This window comes from Taudactylus pleione, unplaced genomic scaffold, assembly GCF_031769625.1.
Source record: "Taudactylus pleione unplaced genomic scaffold, aTauple2 ptg000086l, whole genome shotgun sequence".
NCBI classification, from domain to species: domain Eukaryota; kingdom Metazoa; phylum Chordata; class Amphibia; order Anura; family Myobatrachidae; genus Taudactylus; species Taudactylus pleione.
This window is the reverse complement of record NW_028284488.1, coordinates 11,243,245-11,269,965: the sequence shown is the minus strand read 5'-3', so window position 1 is coordinate 11,269,965 and position 26,721 is coordinate 11,243,245. Positions and strand designations below refer to the sequence as shown.

The 26,721-nt window shown below is 49.5% G+C and overlaps 1 protein-coding gene across 1 annotated transcript in view; it reads left to right on the top strand.

The window, feature by feature from the left end:
* Nucleotides 1-26,721, top strand: part of MKLN1 (muskelin 1) — a 117,563-nt gene that overhangs the window by 86,318 nt on the left and 4,524 nt on the right. The window contains exons 14-17 of the mRNA XM_088468697.1: nt 10,687-10,801; nt 14,675-14,814; nt 15,779-15,881; nt 16,522-16,576. Coding sequence (XP_088324823.1) covers nt 10,687-10,801; nt 14,675-14,814; nt 15,779-15,881; nt 16,522-16,576 — 413 coding nt within the window. The remainder of the gene's footprint in view (nt 1-10,686; nt 10,802-14,674; nt 14,815-15,778; nt 15,882-16,521; nt 16,577-26,721) is intronic.

Here is a 26,721-nt window from a genome sequence, read left to right as displayed (position 1 = left end):
AGACGACATTGGTACGCCGACCTTCTCAGCCTTCCCATAGACGCATCTCTCTTACTTCCGGACCTGTTGTCTCAAGGTCCATGTCTACATCCGGACCAGTCCCGTCTGTCTTTGACGGCGTGGCTCTTGAGACATCCCTTCTAAGGTCCAAAGGATTTTCTAGCTCGGTGGTCCAGACTATGTTCAGAGCGCGTAAGCCGGCCTTTGCCCTGATCTATCACAGAGTGTGGCAAACATACTTCCAGTGGTGTGCTACCAGAAGTTTTGACCCTCAAGTTTTTAGGGTCTCTAGAGTCCTGGTCCTCCTTAAAGCAGTATTGGACCTTGGACTTCGCAGGGCCTCGCTGAAAGTGCATGTCCCTGCTCTGTCCATTTGGTTCCAGTGCAGAATTGCTCCAATGCAGGATGTTCACAACTCCCTTCAGGGTGTCCTCCATATTCAACCTCCCTTTGTCCCTCCAGGGGCGCCATGGGATTTCTCAGTGGTTCTCCAAGCCCTTCAGGGCCCTCCGTTTGAACCCCTGGAATCTGTGGAACTCAAGTGGCTTACAGCAAAGACTGACTTCTGGCTCTTGCGTCCACCCGTAGTGTGTCGGATTTAGGTGCGCTTTCCTGTCGATCCGCTTTTCTGATATTTCATCAGGACAGGGCTGTCCTTCGAACTCGTCCTGACTTTTTTTCCAAGGTTGTTTCTCATTTCCATATGAGGAAATCGTAGTCCCGGTCTTCCAATCACCAGACCCCTCGGCAGGTGAGGCCTCCTTGGATGTGGTCTGTGCTCTCAGGATCTACGTGGACCGTACAAGTTCTCTTCGGAAAACAGATTCCCTGTTTGTCCTCCTATGGATTCCACAAAAAGGGCTGGCCAGGTGGCTTTGCATGACGATCTCACAGGCTTACACACAGATGGGCCTTCCTGTCCTGGCTACCGTCTCTGTTCATTCCACTCGCTCTGTGGAACCCTCGTGGGCATCTCGCTGTGGCGCCTCAGCTGAACAGCTTTGTAAGGAGGCCACGTGGTCTTCTGAACCCACCTTTCTTAGGTTTTTTGCCTTCGATACCTTTGCCTCTCAGGATGCTTAATTTGGACGCAGGATACTCCTCTCAGCTCAGGACGACGTTTGAATACTGCTATGGGACACCCTCATGGTATCCCTGTGGTTCCCTATGGACCCTGAAGAAGAAAAGTTTTATGGTAAAACTTTCCTTTGTTAACTTTCTTCGAAGTCCATAGGGTCCACAGAGCGCCCCCCTGGCTTCTCTGGGTTGGGTTTCCTGGTCACCGGTTTTCCGTCTTTGCTGTGAGCGTGAGAATCTTCTGTGTATCAATCTTCCTCCTCTCCTCCTCCTCCTGCCTTGGGCCTGTTAACAAACTGATTTGCATCAGGGGCGTATTTGCATCAGGAAGGGACCGTTGCATCCTGGCAGTTGAAAGCTTAACTGTTTGGTGTCTGGTCCTTATCCACCACCTACACCCCATGGTACCTTTGTTAACTCTTTCTTCTAAGTCCACAGGATCCACAAGGATAAGTTTTACCTTAACTCATTTTTTAGTCAGTGTGATAGGCATAATCAGTGCTAATGACTGACAGTCAGAAAATGTGGACAAATGAAGTGCAGCCCTGTCAACCACCGCATAACTGAACCTAAAGGTGACATACAGTACTGTGCAGCATTTTTTCCACACCTGCCTAAAACTTTTGCAAAGTAAGAATGCTTTCAAAACTAGAATTAAATACATTTTTGGTGTGACCACCCTTTGCCTTCAAAACATCATAAATTTTTCTAGGTACATTTGCACAAAGTCAGGAATTTTGTAGAATTATCGTCAGGTGTATGATTAACCAATCATACTAAACAGGTGATAATGATCATCATTTTCATATGTAGGTTGAAACTGTCATTAACTGAAAAGCTCTGTAGGAGGCTTAAAACTGGGTGAGCAACAGCCAAACTCTGCTACAAAGGTTAAGTTGTGGAAAAATGTTTCATGTCACAGGTCATACACCATGGCAAGACTGAGCACATCAACAAGACACAAGGTAGTTCTACTGCATTAGCAAGGTCTCTCCAGGTAAAGATTTCAAAGCAGACTGGGCTTTCAAGATGTGCTGTTCAAGCTCTTTTGAAGAAGCATAAAGAAACTGGCAGCGTTGAGGTCCATAAATGCACTAAGTTTCCTTGGCCAACCACTGCATCACATGAAAGACACATGCTTACATCCCTTTTGAAATCAGAAGATGTCCAGTAGTGCCATCAGCTCAGAGCTGGCAGAAACCAGTGGGATCCAGGTACACCCATCTACTGTTTGGAGAAGTCTGACCAGAAGTGGTCGTTCATGAAAGAATTGCAGCCAAAAAGCCATACCTTCAACGTGGAAACAAGGCTAAGTGACTCAACTACGCATGAAAACATAGGAACTGGGGTGCAGAAAAATGGTAACAGGTGCTTTGGACTGATGAGTCAACATTTTAAATATTTGGCTGTAACAGAAGGCAGTTTGCTTGCCGAAAGGGCTGGAGAGTGGTACAATGAGTGTCTGCTGATGACAGTGAAGCATGGTGGGGGTTCCTGACAAGTTTGGGGCTGCCTTTCAGCAAATGGAGTTGGGATTTGGTCAGGATTAATTGTGTCCTCAATGCTGAGAAATGCAGGTACTTATCCATCATGCAATACCAAAAAAGGAGGCTTCCCATTGGCTCCAAATTTATTCTGCAGCAGGACAACGAACCTACACATACAGCCAATGTCATTAAGAACTATCTTCAGCGTAAAGAAGAACAAGGAGTCCTGGAAGTTATGATATGGCCCCCACAAAGCCCTGATCTCAACATCGAATCTGTCTGGGTTTACATGAAGAGACAGAAGGATTTGAGCAAGCCTACATCCACAGGAGATCTGTCTAGTTTTCCAAGATGTCTGGAACAACCTCCCTGCCGCGTTACTTCAAAAGGGGAGGCAATCGGGAAGCCGACTGCCTAAATACCGGCAGCCGGCTTCCCGACTGTCTTATCCCGGCAAGGGTGAAATGCCGGGCTTCTAGATGTAGACGCCCGCATTTCCCCGACGCCGGGTGCCGCGAGCGGACAGCCACGGGGGGGGGGGGGAGGGTTAGGTTTAGGGCACCCCCGGGGGGGACTTGGGGTTCGGCACCCCCCCGGGGGGCTTAGGTTTAGGCCGCTGGGGAAGGGGGTGGTTAGGGTTAGGCACTTGGGGCGGGGGGGGGGGGGGGGGGAGTTAGGGTTAGGCACCCCTAAGGAGGGTTAGGTTAGTGGATACTTACCTATCCACGATCGGGATTTCCAGCGCTGTCGGGCTTCCGCTGCATCGCACTCTGCTCCTGTCGGGCTGCCGCTGACGGGAATCGAACCGCCGGCCATGCGGCTGGCGGTATTTCATACAAATTCCCTTCAAAAGCTGTGTGCAAGTGTACCTAGAAGAACTGATACTGTTTCTACTTCAGGGTCCATAGGGTATCCACAGGATTCCTTGGGGTATAGGTGTGACGTCAGTCGCAGGGCACCAAAGAGTTAAGCTTTCAGCCTCCCAGGATGCACTAGGTCCCCCTCCTATACCCCGCTCCCGGGCCAAGGCACCTCAGTTTAGTTTGGTGCCCGGCCGGCATCGGGTGCACCTGTCGGAGTGGGGGCTAGAAGAGCCCCTGAAGCTTTCTTCAGTGCAGCTGTGGCTGCACATCTGGATGTACAGCATGGACAGTCAGTCCTGACGTCCATGCTGTCTTCCCTACACCCCCGCCGGTACCAGAACGCCGGTACCGATCCGGGGATGCTGGTGAGCATCTGGGGTCACAGCTAGCGGTGACCCCAGATGTTCCGGACCATGGCCGGATCCAAGGGGGACAAAGGTAAGCAGCGGGGTCCCGCGGTGGGTCCCCGCTGGTCACATGGTCCTAAGTCCCCAGGCAGGGGGCTCCCTGGGGACTGGCTGCAGCGTGGAGCCAGGTATTGAACCTGCGCTTTCCACTACCCCCTGGGACAGCGGACCGCAGCAGAGCGGTAGCGCTGCGGCGTCCCAGGGGTTAAATGCATGCCAGGGGAGCGCGCCTTCCCTGTCTCACAGCCGGCGCCTCCCCCGCTGCACACAGCCCTCTCTGCACTGTGCTGACTGGTCCTGTGTCAGCGCTCCTCCCCCAGGCCAGCTTCTCTCTGCTCCTCGGCGGCCATCTTCTCTGCAACGCATGGTGAACGCTGCTGGAAGCCTGGAAGGAAGCATCGTGGTCTGGGTCCCCCGCATACCTCTCCTCCGCTGTGGCTCAGGTCTGTGTATGCAGCGCTGTGTCCTACCAGGCCCTGTGTCTGTGTAGTTGAGTGATCAGCGCTGTTAGTGCAGGAATTGTTATTTCTCTGTATTGTATGTGACTGTGCTAGCGCTGCCTGTAACTTTTCTTCTCTAAACTGTCAGCTTTATTACTGTCCCTGTTCTTTCTGCTAAAGCCCTTGCAGTGCGGTGCTGCAGGATGGTCTCTCGCCTATTTAATACTTAATTGGTGAGAGAGGTCACATACGTGGTGCCATCATGTCTGAAAGTGATTTTCCCCTCCGGCTACAGTGTACCACGTGCAAAGTACCGTTAGCGGAGGGGGAGGGTAGCGCGGAGGGCCTTTGCCGGCAGTGTTTGTCCATGGCGCGGCCTATTACGGTTACAGCACCGGTACAGGAGCCGCCCTGGGCTTGTTTCGCTCAGGCGTTAACAGCTTTAGTGGGCCAGTTAGCTCCGCAGCCCGCGTTTACTCCGATGGGTTTGTCCCAGCAGTCTGTGGTGTCGTCACCCATGCAGGGGTTCCCACGACAATTGGTGGTACCCCACAGTCTCCCTATTTCCCCGCTCCCGGGTTCTCAGGAGCCAGCGTGGGTTAACTCCCTGACGAGTTCTGTACAGCACTTGTCGGATGTGTTGCAAGGGGAGTCTGTGATGCGGCCTCATAAAAGGCCGGTGGCGTCTCTGTCCGCTCCTTATGAGGATGACGAAGGGACGTCTGATGATGGGGAGATTCTGGATCCTTACGATCAGGAACCTCTCCATACTAAGGACGCTGATGCTAAGTCCAAAGTATATATTCCTGGACTTATTCGGGCGGTCCGCACAGCCTTGGTGATTGAGGACGAAGTTCCCCCAGCGGCTAAATCTAAGTATGCCTTTTTCAAAGATGTGAAGGGCGATGCCACAGTCTTTCCTCTTTCGGGTCAGTTGGTGGACCATTTAGAGGAGGCGTGGAAACAACCTGGCAAATGATACCAGCCGCAGAGACGCCTGGCGGTGGCTTATCCGTTCGCGGATAATTATTTTGCTAAGTGGGAATCCCCTCCACAGGTGGATTATCACGTGACCCGTCTTGTCCTTAGTGCTACATTGCCGATGCCATCCATGTCCTCCCTTAAGGATGCTACGGACTGCAAGGTAGAAATCTGCCTGAAGTCCGCTTATTCCCTTGCAGGGGGGGCAGCACGGCCGGCTATGGCCATTTGCTGGGTTGCCAGAGCGATGGAGCGCTGGGCGGATTCATTAGAGGCTTCTTTTGAATCCGACTGTCCGGCCGAACAGGCGGAGTTGATTGGCAATCTCCGTGATTCGGCCACCTACATCAACGAGGCGGCTCTAGACATTAGTACTCTGGTGTCTAGAATTTCTTCAGCAGCGGTAGCTGCTCGTCGCACCTTGTGGCTGCGATCCTGGAAGGCGGACGCAGATTCCAAGAAAGGTCTGGAAGCGTTGCCGTTTACCGGAGAAGTTCTCTTCGGTCCGGATCTGGACAAGATTGTGGCCACGCTGGCGGCAGCCAAATCTGCTTGTCTCCCGTCGGCCGCTGCTCCTTCTGGTTCTGGACCATCGTCCTTTCGGTCATCTAGGGCCCAGGGCAGGCCCAAGCCACAGTCGTTTCCTCGACAGGCTGGCCCTAAGAAATCGGTCAAGCCCCGGAAACAGGCATGGAGTACCAGACGTCCGGCCCCCAAGCCAGATGACAAGCCTGCGGCCTGACGGTCCGGGCCTCCCTTTGGGGGATCCCAGGGTGGGAGGCCGCCTGCTGCAGTTCTCCCGGTGTTGGTCGTTCACTACGACAGACACTTGGGTTCTGGAGGTGGTCTCCCACGGGTACGCCCTCTCCTTCCGGCACAGACCCCCGGCTCGATTCTTCACCACGGGTCTACCATCAGACCGGAACAAGGCTACGGAGCTGCGGAAGGTATTGCACACTATGCTCCAGGCTGGAGTTATAGTGCCCGTTCCATTCTCCCAGAGGGGCCAGGGTTTCTATTCAAATCTATTTTTGGTACGGAAACCCAATGGGTCATAACGTCCGATTCTCAACCTCAAAGCACTCAAGTCTTTGCGGGTCCCGAAGTTTCGGATGGAGACCCTACGGTCCATCATTCTGGCGCTGGAACCTGGGGACTACATGGTGTCATTGGACATACAGGACGCTTACCTGCATGTCCCTATTCTTTTGCGCCATCAAGAGTTCCTTCGGTTTGCAATCCGCAGCGACCACTTCCAGTTTCGGGCGTTACCTTTTGGCCTGGCGACAGCACCACGTGTTTTCACCAAGGTGATGGCGGTCATGGCGGCTTCTCGGCGGCTGCAAGGAGTCCGCATGTTGCCGTACTTGGACGACCTGTTATTGGTGGCAGGATCTCCAGAGCTCCTGTTACACCACTTGGACCTGACCATTGCACTGCTGCAACGGCACGGCTGGCTAATCAACTGGCAGAAGTCCACTCTAATCCCGTCTCTGAGGATTCTGCATCTTGGAGCCTTATTGGACTCGGGACAGCAAAGGATCTTCGTGACGGAGGACAAGATCTCTGCTTTACAGTCAAGGGTGCGCAGTTGTCTGCACAGCCGCCGGGTGTCCTTACACTCGGCGATGAGGTTACTGGGCTCTATGGTGTCGGTGTTCGACATGGTGGAATACGCCCAGTTTCACTCCAGACCTCTGCAGCACCTGATCCTGTCCAAGTGGAACGGGCTGCCTCAGTCTCTGAAGTTCCAGACGATTGTGCTCACCCCGGAGGTTCGCCTGTCCCTTGCGTGGTGGTTAAAGACGACCCACCTCAACAAGGGACGTCCGTTCTGGGTTCCAAATTGGGTCCTGTTGACAACGGACGCCAGTCTTCGGGGCTGGGGAGCAGTTTCGGGTCCACACTTGTTCCAGGGCAGGTGGACGCCGACAGAAGCGGAGCTTCCAATAAATATCTTGGAACTCCGTGCGGTCTTCAATGCTCTCCTGCAGGCACAGCGGTTTCTCCAGGGTCACCCGGTGCAGGTCCAGTCGGACAACGCTACCACCGTGGCCTACATAAACAGGCAAGGAGGAACTCGCAGTCGGCCGACTCTCGTAGAGGTCTCTCGGATCCTGGTTTGGGCGGAGCGCAATCTTCCGGCCATATCAGCGGTCTTCATCCCGGGAGTGCTAAATTGGGAGGCGGACTTTCTAAGTCGCCAGGACGTTCATCCAGGGGAATGGTCCCTGCACCCGGACGTTTTTCAACTACTGGTGGACAGGTGTGGTCTTCCAGAAATCGACCTCATGGCGTCCCGGCACAACAACAAGTTGCCGGTGTACGGGTCTCGCACAAGAGACGAAGGGGCGTCTCTGGTGGATGCTCTGTCCGTCCGGTGGACGTTCCGGTTCGCATACCTGTTCCCTCCGGTCTCCCTTCTTCCACGGGTAATCCGGAAATTCAAACAGGAAGGAGGGACGCTCCTGTTGATGGCTCCCGCGTGGCCCAGACTGCACTGGTTCTCAGACCTTCAGGGTCTGTCCGTGGACAGTCCTCTGCGGTTGCCGCTACGACCGGACCTTCTGTCTCAGGGTCCTTGCCTTCACCCGGACCTGACTCGGCTGTCTTTGGCGGCGTGGCTGTTGAGACGGCCATGCTGAGGTCCCGGGGTTTTTCCAGCTCTGGTGCGTACCATGTTACGAGCTCGGAAACCGTCTTCCGCGAGGATATACCATCGCGTGTGGCATACGTTCTTCCAGTGGTGTCGACCGAGAGGTTATGCACCGCGGGAGTTTCATCTGTCTCGGATTCTCGCCTTCCTGCAAGCGGGACTAGATCATGGGCTTCGCCTTGCTTCTTTGAAGGTACAGGTTTCGTCCCTATCTGTCTGGTTTCACCGTAGGATTGCTACAATCCCAGATGTGCGCACCTTTATGCAAGGTGTTCTCCGTATTCAGCCGCCCTTTGTTCCACCTGTGGCGCCTTGGGATTTGGCTGTGGTCCTGAGGGCTCTCCAAGGACCGCCGTTTGAACCACTGGGCTCAGTGGATATTAAATGGCTAACAGCTAAGACTGTTTGTTTTCCTTCTGGCCATTGCTTTGGCCAGACGTGTTTCTGAGTTAGGGGCTCTTTCTTGTAGACCCCCTTTCTTGATTTTTCATGGGAACAGGGCAGTGCTCCGCACTCGGCCCGAGTTTCTTCCCAAAGTTGTTTCCCAGTTTCATGTTAACGAGGAAATAGTTGTTCCGGCCTTTAACTCACCGGGTCTTTCCGTGGGTGAGGCCTCTTTGGATGTTGTGCGGGCCTTAAGGACTTATGTTGACCGCACTTCTTCGTTTAGGAAGTCGGACGCTTTGTTTGTCCTCTATGGCTTCCGTAAAAAGGGTTGGTCTGCTTCAAAGCAAACTTTGGCAGCCTGGATCCGTATGGCTATTTCTGAAGCTTATCTTCATGAAGGCCTACCGGTCCCTCCTTCTCTGAAGGCTCATTCCACTAGGTCTGTGGGTCCTTCGTGGGCAGCTCGACGTGGTGCCTCGGCAGTTCAGATCTGCAAGGCTGCTACGTGGTCTTCTGTCCATACCTTCGTGAGGTATTACAGGTTTGACGACATCGCCTCTCAGGATGCTTCCTTCGGGCGGCGGATTCTCCTTTCTGCACAGGAGCGTCCCCACCCTTAAAGGATACTGCTTTGGGACATCCCCAAGGTATCCTGTGGATACCCTATGGACCCTGAAGTAGAAAATATGAGATATGGTAAGAACTTACCCTTGTTATCTCTATTTCTACGAAGTCCATAGGGTTCCACAGGACTCCCGCCCTGTCGCACCTGTGCTGCAGATGGGCTTTGCTCTGGTCACCGGTTTTCCGTCTCCCTCTGGTGAGAATGTGATTCTTGTATGTGTCCAGATCTTTGTTCTCTCTTCCTTCTCCTCCTCCGGCCTATGGCTTGGTAACTAACTGAGGTGCCTTGGCCCGGGGGCGGGGTATAACAAGGGTAAGTTCTTACCATATCTCATATTTTTGAAGGCAAAGGGTGGTCACATCAAATATTGATTTGATTTAGATTTCTCTTCTGTTCATTCACTTAGAAGTGTTTAATTGCTTTCAAAAAGTTTATTTTTTATCATTCTTACTTTGCAGCATTTTTTCCACACTGCCTAATCCTATTGCACAGCACTGTCTAAGCACAATTTACTTCATTTTAATTTTTGCTGAACTTCTCAATAAACTTTGGTACTTCCTCATCTTTGCGGCCTCCTGCTGGAAGATACGTAAGTAGCGCAAACATGAAATGCCATTCAGACCCCTGCGGGCTCGCTTTGCTCGCCATGCTGCAGGCACAGTGGCTCGCTTCGCTCGCCACAAGGATATGTTCCCCCTCCATGTCCACTTGGATGGTAGGAAATGACGTTGGACACTGGCTGATCTTAATGCTACTTGCGTATCTTCACTGACTAGTGAAGATACGTAAGTAGCGTAATCAGCGTCTCCAGCAGGGGGCCGCAAAGATGAGGAAGTACCGAAACTTTTGGTCTAGGGGTGCCGTGGAAAAAATGTTGATACTCTAGGGAGTGGTAATTCCAAAAAGTTTGGGAACCACTGATACTTCTAAAACCGCATGTATTTAGGTATTTTCTACATACTTTGCAGAATTGCAAAATGTGAATTGTTTGATTTTATAGGCTGAACAGTGGTAGGGTCTGTAGTATTAACTTTTTAGACCCATACTCTTAAGCCATATAAGATCCTATCCGGACAGTGTTACTATCGAATTGTTTTTGAGAGCGTCTGGTATGTTAAGAAAAAGGGCTCGCCCCGTTTTACTTTTCCACACCTCATTTGTTGCTTCCTCTCGTATGTTGCAATGTGTTCCATTAATAGTGTTGTGAGCTAGAGTGGCCATATCAGGATCTTGGCAAAGATGTCCGATTTAATGAGGGAATAAGTTAGAGAAGAAAGGGACATGTAGGTATGTCTTTATAGGTGCTCCTTTACATGCAGCCCTTAAATCCAACTTATATGTAATTGGCCTCAAATCATAATGTGTGGGCGCTTTTTCTTGTGTGGAAATTTTCTGGCTGGCCAGGGTTGGTTAAGCTATTTAAAGTACTCTACAAAATTGAAATGCAGTTCTAGTTTTTGTAGGTTATATAGTACTAGATTACGAATGGGTTTTGTTTTTACCAGAACGGTTTTTAAATATGCAAGGTTTATTGTGTTTGTAAATGGGCATTCCACTGGCTGTCACCTCATCAACCATACTGCTGATTCATTCTGCCAATATCGTAAGCTTAAAGTGGCGCTATAGTTAGTAACGGGTACTTAGCACGCTGACGTTGTGTAGCTGAAATGAACTTGTTGAAAGCAGACCTAGACCAGCAGCTTTGTGGATTTTCTTTGCCTAGATTTACAGTTCTAATTACCCTTTTCACCACTTATTTTTAGGTCTTGTGTGTACAAGAATGATCAGGCATCAAAAGAAAACCCAAACAAAAGCCTTCAAGAGGAAGAGCCCTGTCCAAGATTTGCACACCAACTGGTTTATGATGAGCTGCACAAGGTAGACCTCATCTACAGTATAAGTTTTATAAGCGGGTTTGGGAGGGAGGGGGGGGGTCTGGGGGGGTAGAGAAGGGAGGCAGCAAGGGGCAGGGGCTTCCCCTGAGTGTGAGAAGTGTATAATGTGAGGGTAAAATGTCAATGGATAGGGAGCAACATGAGAGGAAAAACTAGAATAGAGAAGGGGTGGGGAGAACATCTTAAGGACAAACAACTTAAAACAGAGGGCCTGATTCAGTAAGGGACGCAGTTGCTAATGTGCACGCAAGATGCAGTTTGTTGCCTACTGCTTCATTCGTATGCATCGCAGTGCACGAATCGCCCATTGCGATCGGGACTGCGATCGCAATGACTACGCAGACCCATCGCAGGGTGATTGACAGGAAGTGCCATTTGTGGGTGGTGACGGGGGTGGTCGGCTGAACGCAGACGTGCCAGTGTGTTTTGAACGCCGTTGCAGGGGCCTGCATAAATTATCCAATGCGATGCCCTAAGCAGACTGATAGAAATTGCTAACTTTTATGGACGCTGAGTAAGGTCGTGGCTTGTGCAAGTGTGCCTGAGGCTGCCATGGTACTCTATTGTACCGATGGTTTTGCAGTCTTGCTATACACTACGGATGTGTGCAAGGTTAAGTGGGCGTTCTTATGTAGTGCAGCAGCGGAATTGCGATCGCAATGGATTAGCATACTATCGCAGTTGCACTGTGTGCGTAATCACTATTGCATTCGCAGTTGCGTTCCGTCGTGAATTAGGCCGAGTCGCTAGTGCTGAGGATAGAGCCTTGATGTAGGCAGGAGAGCCGCGAAGGGGCTGGGGGCAAGCAATAAAAGAGACCACCTGGATAGTGAGCTAGTGGAGGGGAATAGTTCAAGGTTAGTTGAGTGCGCCGCGACCACAAAGACCGTACAATAGAACAAAAAAAAACGAAATCTGTGACTGCATGTAACAGATACCTGCAGTAATAAGTAGCAGTATTAAAATACATGTAACAAGAACTAACCTAGTCAGAACTTAAAAATAACACATGAACAAATATAGGGAGGCTCTCAACAGAGCAACCAAGAGATCTTATTAAAAGCAATCAAATATACTGGGGTGAGGAGCAGGGGAGATATTTAAACAATTTGCTGTAATCCGTGATTGCGCTGAGTGAAAAAAAATTGTGGGTCCCAGGAACCCCTCACTTTAAAAGTTTGGGGTCCTATTCAACTGTTTTTGGGTCCCATTAAATATTTATGGGGGGTGAGGGCAGGCAGCAGTTGGGACAGAGCTGGGGTCAGTTAGCAGTTGGTGTAGAGGGGGTTAAGGGCAAGCAGCAGTTGGGGTAGAGCTGGGGGAAAAGGCAGGGAGAAGTTGCAGTAGAGCTGGGGCTAGATGCGGAGTAAGGGCGGGCAGAGCTGGGTGTCGGGAGGGGTAGGTGCAGACAGTAGTTGCGACAGTGCTGGGGGCAAGGAGGGGGCTAGGGACAGGTAGTGCTGTGGGTAGTAAGTGGGTAACGGTAGCAGCTGTGGCACTATTGGGGGCAAGGAGGAGGTTAGGGACAGGCAGTGCTGGGTGTAGGAAGGGTAGATAACTGGGGCAGTATTGGGGGCAAGGAGATTAGGGACAGGCAGTGGTGGGGGGTGCACACAGCAGTCAGGGTAAATGGGGAAATACACTCGTAGATAGTGAAGGAATGCACAGTTACAGCCAGGATTGGGGGGTGAGGTGCACCGCTGGCCAGTAATACTAGGGTAAGAGGTCACACAGCCGGCCAGTGAGAGGGGCCACAAAGCAGCCAGTAACACCAGGGACAGGGTTCCTTTCCTTTCAGGGAGCTCCTCTCCACCAACAGCGGCACCAGCTTCTGGATATGTTTCTGCAGCACCAATGGGTCTGCAATGTTCCGCACCACGGCTGACACCTCACCCGCCCAAGTCCAACATCTCCACTGAGTCACAGTGAATGGAGAGGGGCTGTGGCAGAGGGACCGGAGTGTGGCTGAGTGAGCCAGGAGCACAGGGGGCACAGGAAGAGTGACTGCTATGCGTCTGTCTGAGACAGGGCAGGCAGAGCTGGGGGGGGCAGACTCTGAATAAGCGCGAGGAGTGGCCGGCAGCTCCAGAAGCGGATACAGAGGGGGGAGGAGCCGCAAGCACTAGGGGGATTCTGGGAGCTGTAGTGAGGAGAATCTGCCGGTGGCGATTGGTTGAGAAGATGCAGCTGCCGGTGATTAGATATTGCTGCACTGCACACAGGACAAGCAGCACATACTGCAGCACCCGCTCTGTTTAAAAACCTGGTCCCCAACTTCCTATAACGTGTAAAAACGCGCTGTAGCTCATATTTTGCGATCACTGATAGTGGGATCATTTGGAGAGAATTTTACCCCATCCGATATCGGTGGTGGAAGAATCTGAAGAGAGATGATTATTGGAGAGGAAATAAATGTTCCGTTTTTATACAACTGTACTTTTGACCATATTCCTCATACAGTATATTCAAGTCATTTTTAGGGTTGGGGGGACTGTAACTTCATATCCATTTCATACATCACATATATGTTCGCTGTAAAAATACCTGGTATACCAATAAAGCCAAAATAGAGGTTTTGCACACAGCGCTCAACCTGTGTAGTGTGTGTCAGTATAGTGTTCTTGGATACCATGTGTGGTGTGTAAATTCCACAGGATGCCGTCTGTTAACTGACTTTTTTTTTTTATTGACTTTTAAATGGAGACACCGTGCTCCTACATTCAATATAGGACTGTGTTGTAGTGACAGATGTGGATGTGTTGCACCTCTGTGGTGTGCGGATCCTTAGTTCTTGGGATAGTTGTCTGGAAGGTAAGCTGGCTCCTTTTAGGGTGCCTCTTTGCCTAATCTATTTTGTAACTGTCTCCCTGTGTACACTTATAGTATGACCACTGAAGGTGCGGGTTGTGGGGCTGTGAGAGGCTCTTTTTAGAGTGCTTCTCTCTCGATGAAACCTGTGGTGGTTTGTGTCCCTCGCACTGTGGTGTGACAACCCAGTATTGTGGACACTGCACTTTAGATGTGGTGCAGTGCCCCTGCAGGTGTGCAGTGATATATAGAGAATTCGCTCTTCCCCTAGGGGCGTCCTTACTGGAGACTTTTGCGACTGTCACGAGGGATCCTCTTTCCTCCCATAGATAATCGAAAACTGAAAAAAAAATAAAAATAAAAAAAAATTTATATATATATTCATATATTCTCTATCATTGTGTATGTATGTATGTGTGTATATATATATATATATATATATATATATATATATATATATATACCGCTGCTTGTGTTTGAAGATGGTGGTGTCACGTGATATGACAAAACGCGTTTTAGCCAATCGTGGCCTCTCTCAATGTTGGCTGTTTACAACCAACATTACATTCCCACATCAAACTGATTGGTCACCTATTTGCCATACAAGGTAGTTTCTGGTAACAGGCCTCAAATCATCTCTAACACTGTTAATGAGAAGCAAGAGCTCCAGGGTTGCCCCACAGTTAGTGTGCCTGGAAATAGTCCATAAAGTACTGAGTGGTACAAAATGCTGTTTTTGGGCACTTGGTTATTTTCCAGGGCAACCATAAGGGGCCTGTGCAGCATCGTTCTCCCAAAGGAATGCATTGATGCAAGCAGGGCCCTCTCTGTATGCCTAGTATTACACAGTATCGTTTTGTTCCCAGTTGTAAAGTGGCACTGTATAAATAACTTAATAAATTATAAATTTTCCTCACTGCCGATACACCAGTGACAATGACTGTACAGCTTTGCAGTAAAGTTACCATGCTAGAAATATTTCTGCTTTGATGTTTATTGGATATGTTTGCGATGATTATTAATTTGTGTTCTTCAATTAAAATGACAGGTTCATTATCTTTTTGGAGGAAATCCAGGGAAATCCTGCTCTCCCAAAATGCGCTTGGATGATTTCTGGTCATTGAAGTTATGCCGGCCTTCTAAAGAGTACTTGTTGAGACACTGTAAATACCTTATTAGAAAACACAGGTAGGTAAAAATGACCTGGTTTTATAGCCATTTGTAAAGTCTTAACAGATAGCACAATGTTGCTGCTTTGTACAGGATCTGGAAATATTTTAGTGAGTGAAGTATCAAACAGACCTGTTGTGCCAGCCCCAAAAGAGTCATTGCTTCTGCCGTACTGCGATCTACTTTTGAGTACAGTACAATCCGTATGCTTCAAATATGTTTTGAAGCAGTTATAACCCTTTTATTATGTTAGCAGCTCTTCATCGTTATTTGTTTAGCCATGTTAAGTTTTATGACTTCTTTATACAAGTATATCATTTTGAAAGGAGCTTTGGAATCAGAAGTCATAGTATTCTATGAGAAAAATCTGTCAAGAGCTATGATATACATATAATATTTGTTATAGATTTTTATATAATGCATAATGGCAAAGAATACTAAGCAATTTTTTCAGCCTAATGGTGCATACACACGTAGCGATCAGCCAGTGATGCGATATCGCTGACTGATCGCCCTGCACTGTGCCTGGTGTGTTGGATGATCTATATAGATCATCCAACACACCACCAACTCTAGCGACGGGTCCTTATAGTAACTTGCTCGATATCGAGCAAGTTGACCAGCGTGCACGGCCGATGGACGCTATCATTCATACGTGCCCATTCATCGCTAGTCGAAGGTAAGTTGGTAGGGACCATTTAAAAGTACGATTTGATAGAGAACGGTAACTATATGGTTAGCGTTTTAAGAGGACTATTTTTAATGATAAGTGTGTACGCACCATAATTCTAACAAATGTTCAAGCAGCACAAGGTTGTCTTGAACTGAAAAGGGCTTCTAGCATTGTCCTACGTGAGCAGGAGGGAGTCTTGTTATATGTGAGCTTCTTTGTATGCTATAGGTGCCTGGTGTTTAGCAAATTAACAGGCAATTGTAATATACTTAAAGGTGTACATTGTGACAAAGCTTTGAAATGTTACAGGTTTGAAGAGCGTGCTCAGTCGGAGCCCATAAGTGCACTGAAATACTTGCAGAATGATTTATTTGTCACTGTGGACCACACAGACCCTGAAGAGACGAAAGAGGTGAGGTGTAAAGTTATTGCTACTTTTACATAATAGTCCTGTAAAATGATGCACACATATCAGACTGTGTTCTATGAATCTGTTTATAGACCCTTCCAAACAGGAAAAAAGTACATGCAAAGTTCTTAATGGGCTAACTAGTACTGGAGATGGTAGAGGAAGCTACCTGGCATTCTGCTTAATGGGGGAACCGAATTAATTGAATTTGGATGTTGAAGGCAAAAAGTAAGAAAAGTGAGGGAGAATAACATAAGAAAGCCACGCTTAATTTTTTTATATTCTAAAATGCAATTAGGGGAACATTTGAAGTATTTTGATTCTTAATGAAGAAAGTTACCCCTTGGCCTTGAAAAACACCTGCAAAAGGTTCCTAATAAAAGTATTTGTCATAGGAAAAAACTAAACTTTTTTTTCTCTAATGTTCTTCTAAAGTTTCTATTGTACACTTATAGAGGACAATAGCTAATGTTGTTTTCAGGTTTTTTTTTTTATACTTTTCCTTATAGTTTCAACAAGACATATATTCATATATTAGTATAGTTGCTGTTTGCATGTGTACCTGGTGCGGGTAATGGTTCATGAAAGCTATATGTCAGATATTACATAGTACACTAATACAATCTTTACTATGTGCTTTCAGTTTCAGCTTCTTCCATCCGCACTTTTCAAATCCAGCAAAGATTTCACCCCTCTGGGTAAGTCAGGATGTAACCTTTTCCTGATCAGTCTGCATAATGACTTTCTCTTGAAGGTGCTCTTTGGCACAAAAGTTTTTTTAACGTTAATGTAAAAAAAATAATCAGGGTTGAGATTACATGCTTTCAACGTGTTTATCAATGATGATAGCCACCACCAGGACTGAGAAATCGGCAGCCTCCATGGTGCATCTGCCCGCCAATCCATACTCGTGTGTCAACTAACGGCAGCTTGTTGACACAGCGTGTGAGGGCGGGCTAATCCCAGCTGATGCTTCTTCCTGATGGCTCCCTGTCTGGAGTCCCAGCAACGTTGGGGCACAGTTAGTGTTTTATTCAGCTCCACTCTGGTGGTGGTGGTCTGTGCTGCAGCTCCAGCTTTGCAACTCCCACTTAAATTATTTTATCCTCTGTAAGCTGTAGCCAGCAGAGAGTGAGGTAGGAGTTGAGTGAGTGAAGCAGGGGGTGTGAGGTACGGGTGATGTGAAAGGGGAGTGAGGGGTGCAGGGGTTAAAGAAATGGGTGATGAAACACGAGGGATAGAGCATGTGGTGAGTAAGAGAGGGTTACTTGGGATGAAGATATTGGCACATGAGAAGAAAGGGAAAGGAGGAACACATGGAAAACATAAGTGGTGAATAAACACAGGGTAGACATTAGAGATCTATACTTTAGGAACATGTGAGACATTTAGGATAGGTGAACACATGGTGAATAGCCTTAACTCATATGTTTTATATTATTTAGAAGTACATAGTGTTAAAAAGCATAAAACGAATCTCCTATTTTCTCCATCCACTGGGGGACACTAAAGTTACACTAGGTATAGACGGATGATGAGTGGAGCCTGGCACTATTTTAGTCGGCTCCTCTCCCCTCTACACTGCACAGGCCTCAGTTTAGATTAAGTGCCTGCGGGAGCCGGGTTTTAGTTTGGGCTGTGTTCCAGCCTTTTCATTTTTGTTTTAATCCTCTTGGAGACAGCACAGGCATACTCTGGGGCTGCTGCAGTTTTCTTGCCTAATAGGCACCCGCCAGAGGGACCAGCCACCTGCGGTGTGTGTCTAGGTCCCTAGCCTAAAAATCATCGGACTCTGTGTGGTTGTGGTGTCTGCGCACCGGCAGGCAGAGGCAGCGGTAAATATAGTCCGCCCTTTGGCTAGCAAAGGGTGGGTAGTGAAGTCGTGGGTGCCTCCAGCAAGATAGGACGCGATAGAAAGGTTTTAGTGCTGCCGGTAGCAGAGCTGTCCCCTTAGCATAGAAGGCTAATCTTAACCATAAGTTTGAACTGGCTGCACCAGAATATAGCTGGGGACGGGGCTTAGCGCCGTCCATTCGGCTACCCTCGCTCCGGTTGCTGCACTAGGAATTTCCCTTCTGTCTGGGCATGCCCTGTTGGTCCCGGCCAGCCTGTCAGCCCGAGAAGAAGGAAGGGACTCCTCTCTCTTCCTCCCGACGCGTGTCTGCATGCGTCTGCCCTCTATTTTGCGGCAGCAGAGCAGCAGCTTCTACCTTTAGGACACTTGCTGACTGTGCTCATCCTTCTTCAGGACAGGGGTCTGTGAGTTGCACTGGGGAGATTGTAGGGGTGTCTAGACCACGGTTCAGTTTGCATCCTAGACTGCAGCCTCTCCTACTATAGTTGTGGTGGCTTCTAGTGACATTTTCTTCTCCTCCTCCTAAAGCTGCTACTTTATAGATGTATATGCATATCGTCTCCAACTATTTATTTGGTGTAAAGTGCCTGCTGTCTTTCCTATTCACTACATGGTTGGGTAGGGTCCTGCAGCTCCAGTCCCATCTGACAGTGACCTCTGTGCTAAAAGTGTGTGTGTGCATGCATTAAGAGGAAATTCTCGCATGCACGTTCAGATTGGGGGGGGGGGGGGCACCTTGTGACGCCTGTGAGTAAGAGGGTCACCGCGCGTCTGCTCACATGTTGGTTCTTCCGCCAGTGGATACACTGTTCTGGGTGTCTACATTAGTGGGAGCGATGTCTGAATTGTCCCAGGGGTTTCTATTTTATTATTATTACCAGTTATTTATATAGCACACATATATTCTGCAGCGCTTTTCAGAGAATATTTGGCCATTCACATCAGTCGCTGCCCCAGTGGAGCTTACACTCTATTCCCTATCACATGCGCACACACACACTAGGGTTAATTTGTGTTGGGAGCCAATTAACCTACCAGTATGTTTTTGGAGTGTGAGAGGAAACCGGAGTACCCAGAGGAAACCCACGCAAGCACAGGGAGAATATACAAACTCTGCACAGGTAGGGCTGTGGTGAAAATCGAACCCATGACCTCAGTGCTGTGAGGCAGTAATGCTAACAATTAGTACCTGTTCCATTCTCTCCGATATCGGAAGCCGACATGGTCCCAGCGACTCGCGCACTCTGTACAAGGTGTAGTCAGTTTCTTTCTCTCTGGACCGAATGTTGGAATCCTCCTGTAGGTGTTCTGACAATTGCGCCACACCACTGTCCCAAAAGAGACTGCTCCCTTCCGTTGTACAGTCATGAGCAGACTGTTTCAAATTCCTCTTTTTAGGATGAAGATGGGGGTTCTTGAGAAGACTGATTTAGAGGTTGCCCCTCTTCCAGGGGTGGAATCTAGTGATGCACAAGGGGTGGAAGCCTTGATTAAAGGCTGTCTGCCAGGTACTTAAGCTCTCCAATTCTGAAATGGCGGAATCTTAGGAAAGTTCACTTTTTTAAAATGGGAAGATGATTTTGGTGACTTTTCCCTCTTCCTCTCAGTTAGAAGAATACTTGTCAGCCACCTGGACACATCCGGATAAAAAGTTCCAGATAGTCCAGGTGTTTACTTGCTCTCTACCAATTCCTATCTGAAGACATCGCCAAGTGGGAATCTCCGCCCTTGGTGGATCATCTGTTTCCGGTCTATCTAAAAAGACGACTATTTCAGTCCCAGGCGCCACTTTCCTTTGGGATGGGTCGAATCGGAAACTGGAATCTACCCTCAAATCCATTTACACTGCAGTTGCCAGTACTGGTGTCCGCTTGGGTTAACATGGCAGTAGAAAAATATGGAATGTAGAAAAAATTGTGTAACGGATAAGTGCGCTAATTTGGAAGCTGCCTATAGATCTTTGGTGTACTGGTATCACCTAGAAACTCCACAAAATAAGAACGAACAAATTAAATATCACCAAAATGATCCACTTGGCGCTCTAACCAACTGCAATTAATACCCCACTCGTGGGTTCTCAGTCAGATGATGACGCTCAGAAAAAAGAAGAAAATAGTATCATAGCATAATACAGTCTAAATAAATCTGGAGTCTAAATATTTTGGAGAAATTGCAGTTGATTAGAGCGCCAAGTGGATCATTTTGGTGATATTTAATTTATCAGTAGAAAAATGTTGGTCGACTGTCTTAATGCTAATATATCCCAAACTTAGCTTATACCTTTAGCTGAACATATCAAGGAATCTGCAATGTATCTTGTGGAAGCGGTTCTTGATGCGGGACAGGTATGTTCAGAATTTCTGAACATACCTAGTCGTGCCTTGTGGCTCAGGGCTTGGCAGGCTGAAATCTTTACACTATGTGATTCTTGTTGTTTTGGTCCTTTCGTCCACTTGTGACTCTTCCCACTGTATGTTCCTCACACCGCTTCCTTAAGACTGATAATCTTTGTTTCTACTTCAGGGTCCATAGGGGGTCCACAGGGTTGACCTTGGGGTATAGGTTGGGAACCAAATCCGGGCACCACGCAGTTAAAGCTTTTAGCTCCCAGGATGCACTGGGTCCACTCTCCCTATAACCCCACCCCCAAGCCAGAGGCACCTCAGTTTAAGTTGGTGCCCGGCCGGAGTCGGGTCACCGTTAGCGCAGGGGGAGCTGATTAGCAGCCCCTAAGCTTATTTTATTTTTTTAGGGACAAAGTTTTTTCCATGGACTTTGGACTCTTCAGAGCGGCAGCGTCGGACTGTCCATAGGACGTCTAAGCTGCCGCTCCGTCACCCCGCTGGCGCTGAGACGCCAGTACAGATCTGGGGATCTCAGCGGGACCCCAGAGTCTGTACTAGCCGGACTCTGCGGGCGCCCAGGACTGCTGCCGGATCCACGGGGAGCAGGTAAGGTCGCGGATCACCGCTTGCGGTGATCCGCGCATTTCAAATGCAGTCCTGTGCCTCCGGTCTCAGGGGACAGACCGGAGGCGCCGGCAGTGGCGGCGGGCCCCCCATACCCCGTGTGTCCACTAGACCACCAGGGACTTAACGATCGGTGCAGGGAGCCGGCGTCCCGGGGGTTAATAGCCGGCCAGGGGAGGCAGCCTTCCCTGTTACAGCGGCTCCTCCCCTCAGCTCAGCGCGCCTTTCAGTATCCATAGTCTGGCGTCGCTGAGCTGCTTCCTCCGCGGGCCACGCTTCCTCTGAGGTCTCCAGCGGCCATTTTATCTCTGTGGTGCAGCAGAAATCTCTCAGGATGGCAGTTGGTCCAGTCCCCCTGCGTACCTCACCATCAGGTCAGTGTACACAGCGCTGTAGCCTTCCCAGACACTGAATCTGGGCAGTTGAATGCAGTGTAATAGTGCAGTATATTATATGACATGTTTATGTATATATGTATATATCTGCATTGTATGTGACTTATGCTAGTGCTGACTGTACTTTATTCTCTCACCTGTCAGTGTATATCTATCCCTTTTCTTTATCTGCCCTAATACAGCTGTACTTAGGGTGGTTCTGAGACCTCACATTTATATACTTGTTAATATTTGTGTGGTTTGTCACATACTGTTGCGTGCTGCACGTTGCCATATTTTAGATGGAACTGTGTGTTGCATACGCTGAAAATGGGTCCCTGCAGCTAATTTTTGGCATCAGTCAGGACCAGTATAGTGCTGCTTAATATTTCCGCCAAGATTGGTCAGATATGTCTGACCAGGAGATAGAGCGTTATACTGCACCCATTTTTACTATCCTGCAAGTCATGTGCTGCAGGTGTTAGTGCGGAGGATTTGACTCATAAAGGGTTCTGTATGTGGCGTCATCTGGTGCTGGCCTCTTTCACGACCCCCTTGGGCGGTTTGTTTTCTCGGGATCCTCTCAATTGCGGATCGCCGGGCGGGCCCCATTGTTGTACCTCACTTGGGGTTACTTCACCATACTGCCCTTTTCATCTCAGGGTATCTCGCAGCTTCTTGCACTCTTCCCCTGTGACACAGACTACCGCTCCCTGCAGGGGTTTTTCGCAGTATATGAATTCCCCCTGGTGCCACAATAGTCTGTCATTCCCCTTGCAGGGATTACCACAACAGCCACCCTGGGTGGATGTCGTTTTCTACGAAACGCTAATTGGCGTGGTTGACGCCCTGTGGTTACTTACCAGTTGGCTCTGCCGTGAACTGGGTACTGTTTGGGGCTCTTTCCCTCTTACACGGGGGGAAGCCTATTTCAGGTATTATTATCCCTGCTTTAGGGCTGGTAGCAGGTCCATTCTGGTTAGAGTGAATGTTGACCTGCACCTGTATCATACACCCTCAGTATTGCGTGCCTTCGGGTTCCCTGTTGCTGACTAGCGGGTGGATCGCATAGCGGGACTCTGGCTGTTGCCAGATAGGAGGTGTTACAACAGTGTTTGGCCTCCTGTCCCAAATTCCCTGAGGGTCATCACGAGCCCCTCCTGGGGTGGATGGGCGTGTTACTCGTCTGATTACAGACGTTACTACGCCTCCCATTCCTGCGTGGTCGGATTCTTCGGATCCGTAGGTGGTCTCTGCCTGAAATCAGTATACTTGCTTTCAGGAGTTGTTACCCATCCTACCATGGCTATAGCATGGTTGGTTAATACTATTGCATATTGGGTTGATGCATTTGTAACGTTTTTTCCCCTCCAACACGTCGGGGGTTCAAATGTATTTGGTCGCTCACGTAATATATGCTGTTGTCATAGGTGGAAATGCCTATATTGGATACCAGTCTCCTAACTTTCAGAGTTCCGGCTGCAACTGTATCCTCCGTAATACCCTATGGCTGCGCTCTGGGAATGCAGAGGTGCAGATACCATCTTTAGGGTTGATATTGTTTGGTCCTGACCTTGACAAGATTGTAGTAACATTGGCAGTATTACTAACGACAAGTTTACCGCTTTCAGCTATGCCCACTACAAGGCCTCAGGCTAAGTCTGTTAAGTCTTTTTTGTCCTCTGGGTCAGCCTAAAGGTCTGTTTCTTCGTAGACTGTCGGCATCTACAAGGGCCGACATATCCAGTACCGAGCAGGCCTGGACTGCCAGCCGATCCTGCTTCTGAACCTACGGATATCTCTTCAGCCTGACGGGACAGGCCTACAACTGGGAGATACCGATTTTCTCAGTTCGCCCGGTATTAGTGTCAAGTTGCCGCGGCTACGTGGGTAGGAGGGTACGCCCTCTTTACAAGGGCCTTACAGATCCAGAAAGCTATGCAGTTGTTGCGGTAAGCGGAGCTAATTAGGCCATCCCCACTATCTCAGTGAGGGACTGGTTGTTCTGCTTTCTTTCTGGTGCGGTGGCTGAATGGTCCTCTTTGGCCTATTCTCTGTCTCAATTCCCTGAACCAGTTCCTAAAGCTACCTGGGCTCAGGAGGAAATCCCTATGCTCCATCATACGATGTTTGGAACCTGGGGACTTTATGGTATCACTGGATATACAGGACGAGTGCCTACGGGTACTTACAGAGACCTTTCCTCAGCATGGGCTGAGGTTTGCTGTATCACAGCAACACTTACAATTTTTCGGGCTCTGCCTGTTGGGACTGTCCTCAGCCCCACAGGGGTTTACCAGCGTTTTGGATTTTCTGACAGTTCTTCTGTTCAGTATATCCCAATGCTCCTGTACCTGGACGGCCTCCTGCTCTTAGCGGGATCACCGGGGTACTTTACGGCCAGGTCAGGATGACTGTGGCTTCTTCAGGGTGCAGACGTTTAATCAACGGGGAAAAAGTCCTCCCTGCATCCCTCTCTGGGTATTCTTCATCTAGGATCCCTGCTGAATTCTCAGAATCTGAGAATTCTTCTGGCGTAAGACGGAATCTCCTCTCTTCCATTAGGAGTACATGGTTGTCTGCGCAGTCGACAGATGTCTTTACACTCTGGGATGCATGGTGGAATGGGCTCAGTTCCATTCCAGGCCTTTCCATAATTGGCTCATCTCCAGATGGAACGAGTTTTTTCGGTCGGATAACTGTTCAAACGATGATGCTCTCTCCGGAGGCAAGTCGGTCCCTGTCCGGGTGGCTATGGCCATCTCGTCCAGGGTTTTCTTTGCTATGGACAGTGTCTGGATCGAATCCTTTTCAGTGCAGTTGGACGTCTGTCGATTCCACCCTGTCAATTAACTTACTCTTGCATAACTCTTGTTTCCCGGTGAACCTGAAAAGGTTCAGTCCGACAGGGTCAGGACAGTGGCTTCCTTTTTAGCAACACTGTTCGTTGGGTGGCAATGACAGGTATGTCACATATTCGGACATAGTCCGAGGGTCTCCTCCCGACCATCTCGGCAGCGTTCATTTCAGGAGCTCTCCATTGGGAAGCGGGAGTCCTCAGCCGTCACGACGTGCATCCCGGGGACTAGTCTCTTCCCCAAGAGAGGTTTCATCTCCTGGTGAGCAGGGGGGCCCCCCCTGAGGTGACCCTCATGGCCTTCTGACTTTATCACACTATGGTGTTACAGTCCAGCTCTGGGGATTCTGAAGCAACCTTCAGCGACTCTTTGTCGGTGACGTGGTCCTTCCACTTTGTGTACCTGTGTTCTCCGGTCTCCCTTCTTCCTCGAGGTCTTTGGAAGTGTTTTCAATCGAGACGGAGATGCTTTCCTGCTGGTGGCTCCTGATTGCCCCAGATGTCAGGGGTACTTGGATCTTTGGAGTCTCTACATCGATACTCCATCCCTGATGCTTCACTGCCCGGACCTGTTGTCTCAGGGTCCTTGGTTTTGCCTTGGACCTGGGTCGTTTGTCTTTGACTGTGTCCTTACAGTGGTCTTACGGCTTCCCTGGCTTTGTCATCGTTGGAATGATTAGAGCACATGGATCAGCTTTTGCTGGGACCTACCACAAACTGTGGCAGCCATAAATCTTATGGTATTGTACCTGTCGATACAATCCTCCGGTGTCCAGGATTTCCAGATATTCTGGCATTCCTTCCGGCTGGCTTGGGTTTCACACTTGGCCTGGTCTTCCTGACAGTGCGGATCTCTACACTGTCAGTATGGTTAAGATATGGAATTGCTCCACTCTGGTATCCAGTTCATCCTTTGGAGTGTTTTCTTGATTATGCCTCCATTTGTCCTCCCTAGGGACTCCTTGGGAGTAAGTAGTGGTTCTTCGTTACCTCCGGGGACAGTCAATGGAACCGCTGGTTGTGATAGACATTACATGGTCTATTGCTTAGGCTCTCTCTTTCTCTCAGGGTGTTTATATCAACCAGGAGAGTGTCTGAATTGGGAGCGTTCTCATGTGGCTCCCTCTTCTGGAGGGCATCATGTCAGGGTGGGAGTTGCTCTCGCCCTGTGTTTCTTCTTAGTGGTTTTCAGGTTCCATATTATTCTGGAACTTAGGGTACGGCCATTCTGTCCCCAGTCCTCTCGGCTGGTGTGGCCTCATTGACTGTGGTCTGGCCTCTTTGGATTTATGTGATCCGTTCAGGTTCCTTACGGAAATCGGACTCCTTATTGGTGGTCTGAGATTTCTGGTTTTCACAGGAAAGGATGGCCGGCCTATAACCAAATGTTGGCTGGATGGCCTCGTAGGTCTTCCTCAGGGGCCTACCCATGGGTAGGCCTTCCTGTTGTTGATGCTTGTTTTTTCTCGGGCCATGTGACCCTCGTGTGCGGCTCGCTGTGGCGCCTCGGCTGTTTTGCCTTACTAGGTGGCCACGTGGTCTTCTGTCCACACCTTTTTAAGGTTCTAGGCATTGGTTTCCTTTGCCTCTCAGGATGCTTCCTTTTTGGCGACGGATTCTCCTCTCAGCACAGGAGCGTCCCCACCCTTGGTTGAACTGCTTTGGGACATCCCCAAGGTCAACCCTGTGGACCCCCTATGGACCCTGAAGTAGAAAACAAGAGATATGGTAAGAACTTACCTTTGTTATCTCTGTTTCTACGAAGTCCATAGGGTCCACAGGGCGCCCGCCCTGACGCACCTGGCTTCATATGGGCTGTGTGGCTGGTCACCGGTTTTCCGTCTCCCATTTCTGTGAGTATGGTTATTGAGTGTTCCAGTTTTCTCTCTCTTTTTCTCTCCTCCTCCGGCCTTTGGCTACTTACAAACTGAGGTGCCTCTGGCTTGGGGGTGGGGTTATAGGGAGAGTGGACCCAGTGCATCCTGGGAGCTAAAAGCTTTAACTGCGTGGTGCCCGGATTTGGTTCCCAACCTATACCCCAAGGTCAACCCTGTGGACCCTATGGACTTCGTAGAAACAGAGATAACAAAGGTAAGTTCTTACCATATCTCTTGTTTTCATCTGATGCCCATAAACAGGGTTGGCCTGCTTCCAAGCAGACCATTTTCAGGGTGGTCCAGTAGTGTTCACTCTAGCTCCGGCGGCAGGCAGAGCGCCGGAGCTAGAGGGGGCACTTCCGCGCGCGCTCTCTCGAAAAGGGGGCGTGGCCATTGAAAAAGGGGTGTGTCTATAAGACACCTCCCCTCTTTGTCACTCTTGGGGGCGTGCCGGGCAGCCCCCAAGTGCTGCTGAAAGGAAGAATAGATGCCGGGCGCATGCGCCCCACGTCTAACCACTTCCCCACCCGCTGGACACTGCGACACGCGGGTGGAGATGGCTGTTTTTAGCGGGGCGCTGCAGGGTAAGGGCAGGGGGCTTGGACGCTCCAGAAGGAGGGTAGGGCGCCGTGCCCCCCTAAAACAGCCTAGCGGGAATGCTAGTCCAGTATTGACATCCATGGGCCTAGATCTTTGGGTCCCTCTGGACCCTTTTTTTTTTTTTTTTTTTTTTTTCTCTCTCTCTCTGTCCCCCCCTCTCTCTCTCTCTCCCCCCCTCTCTCTCTCTCTCCCCCCCTCTCTCTCTCTCTCCCCCCCTCTCTCTCTCTCTCCCCCCCTCTCTCTCTCTCTCCCCCCCTCTCTCTCTCTCTCCCCCCCTCTCTCTCTCTCTCCCCCCCTCTCTCTCTCTCTCC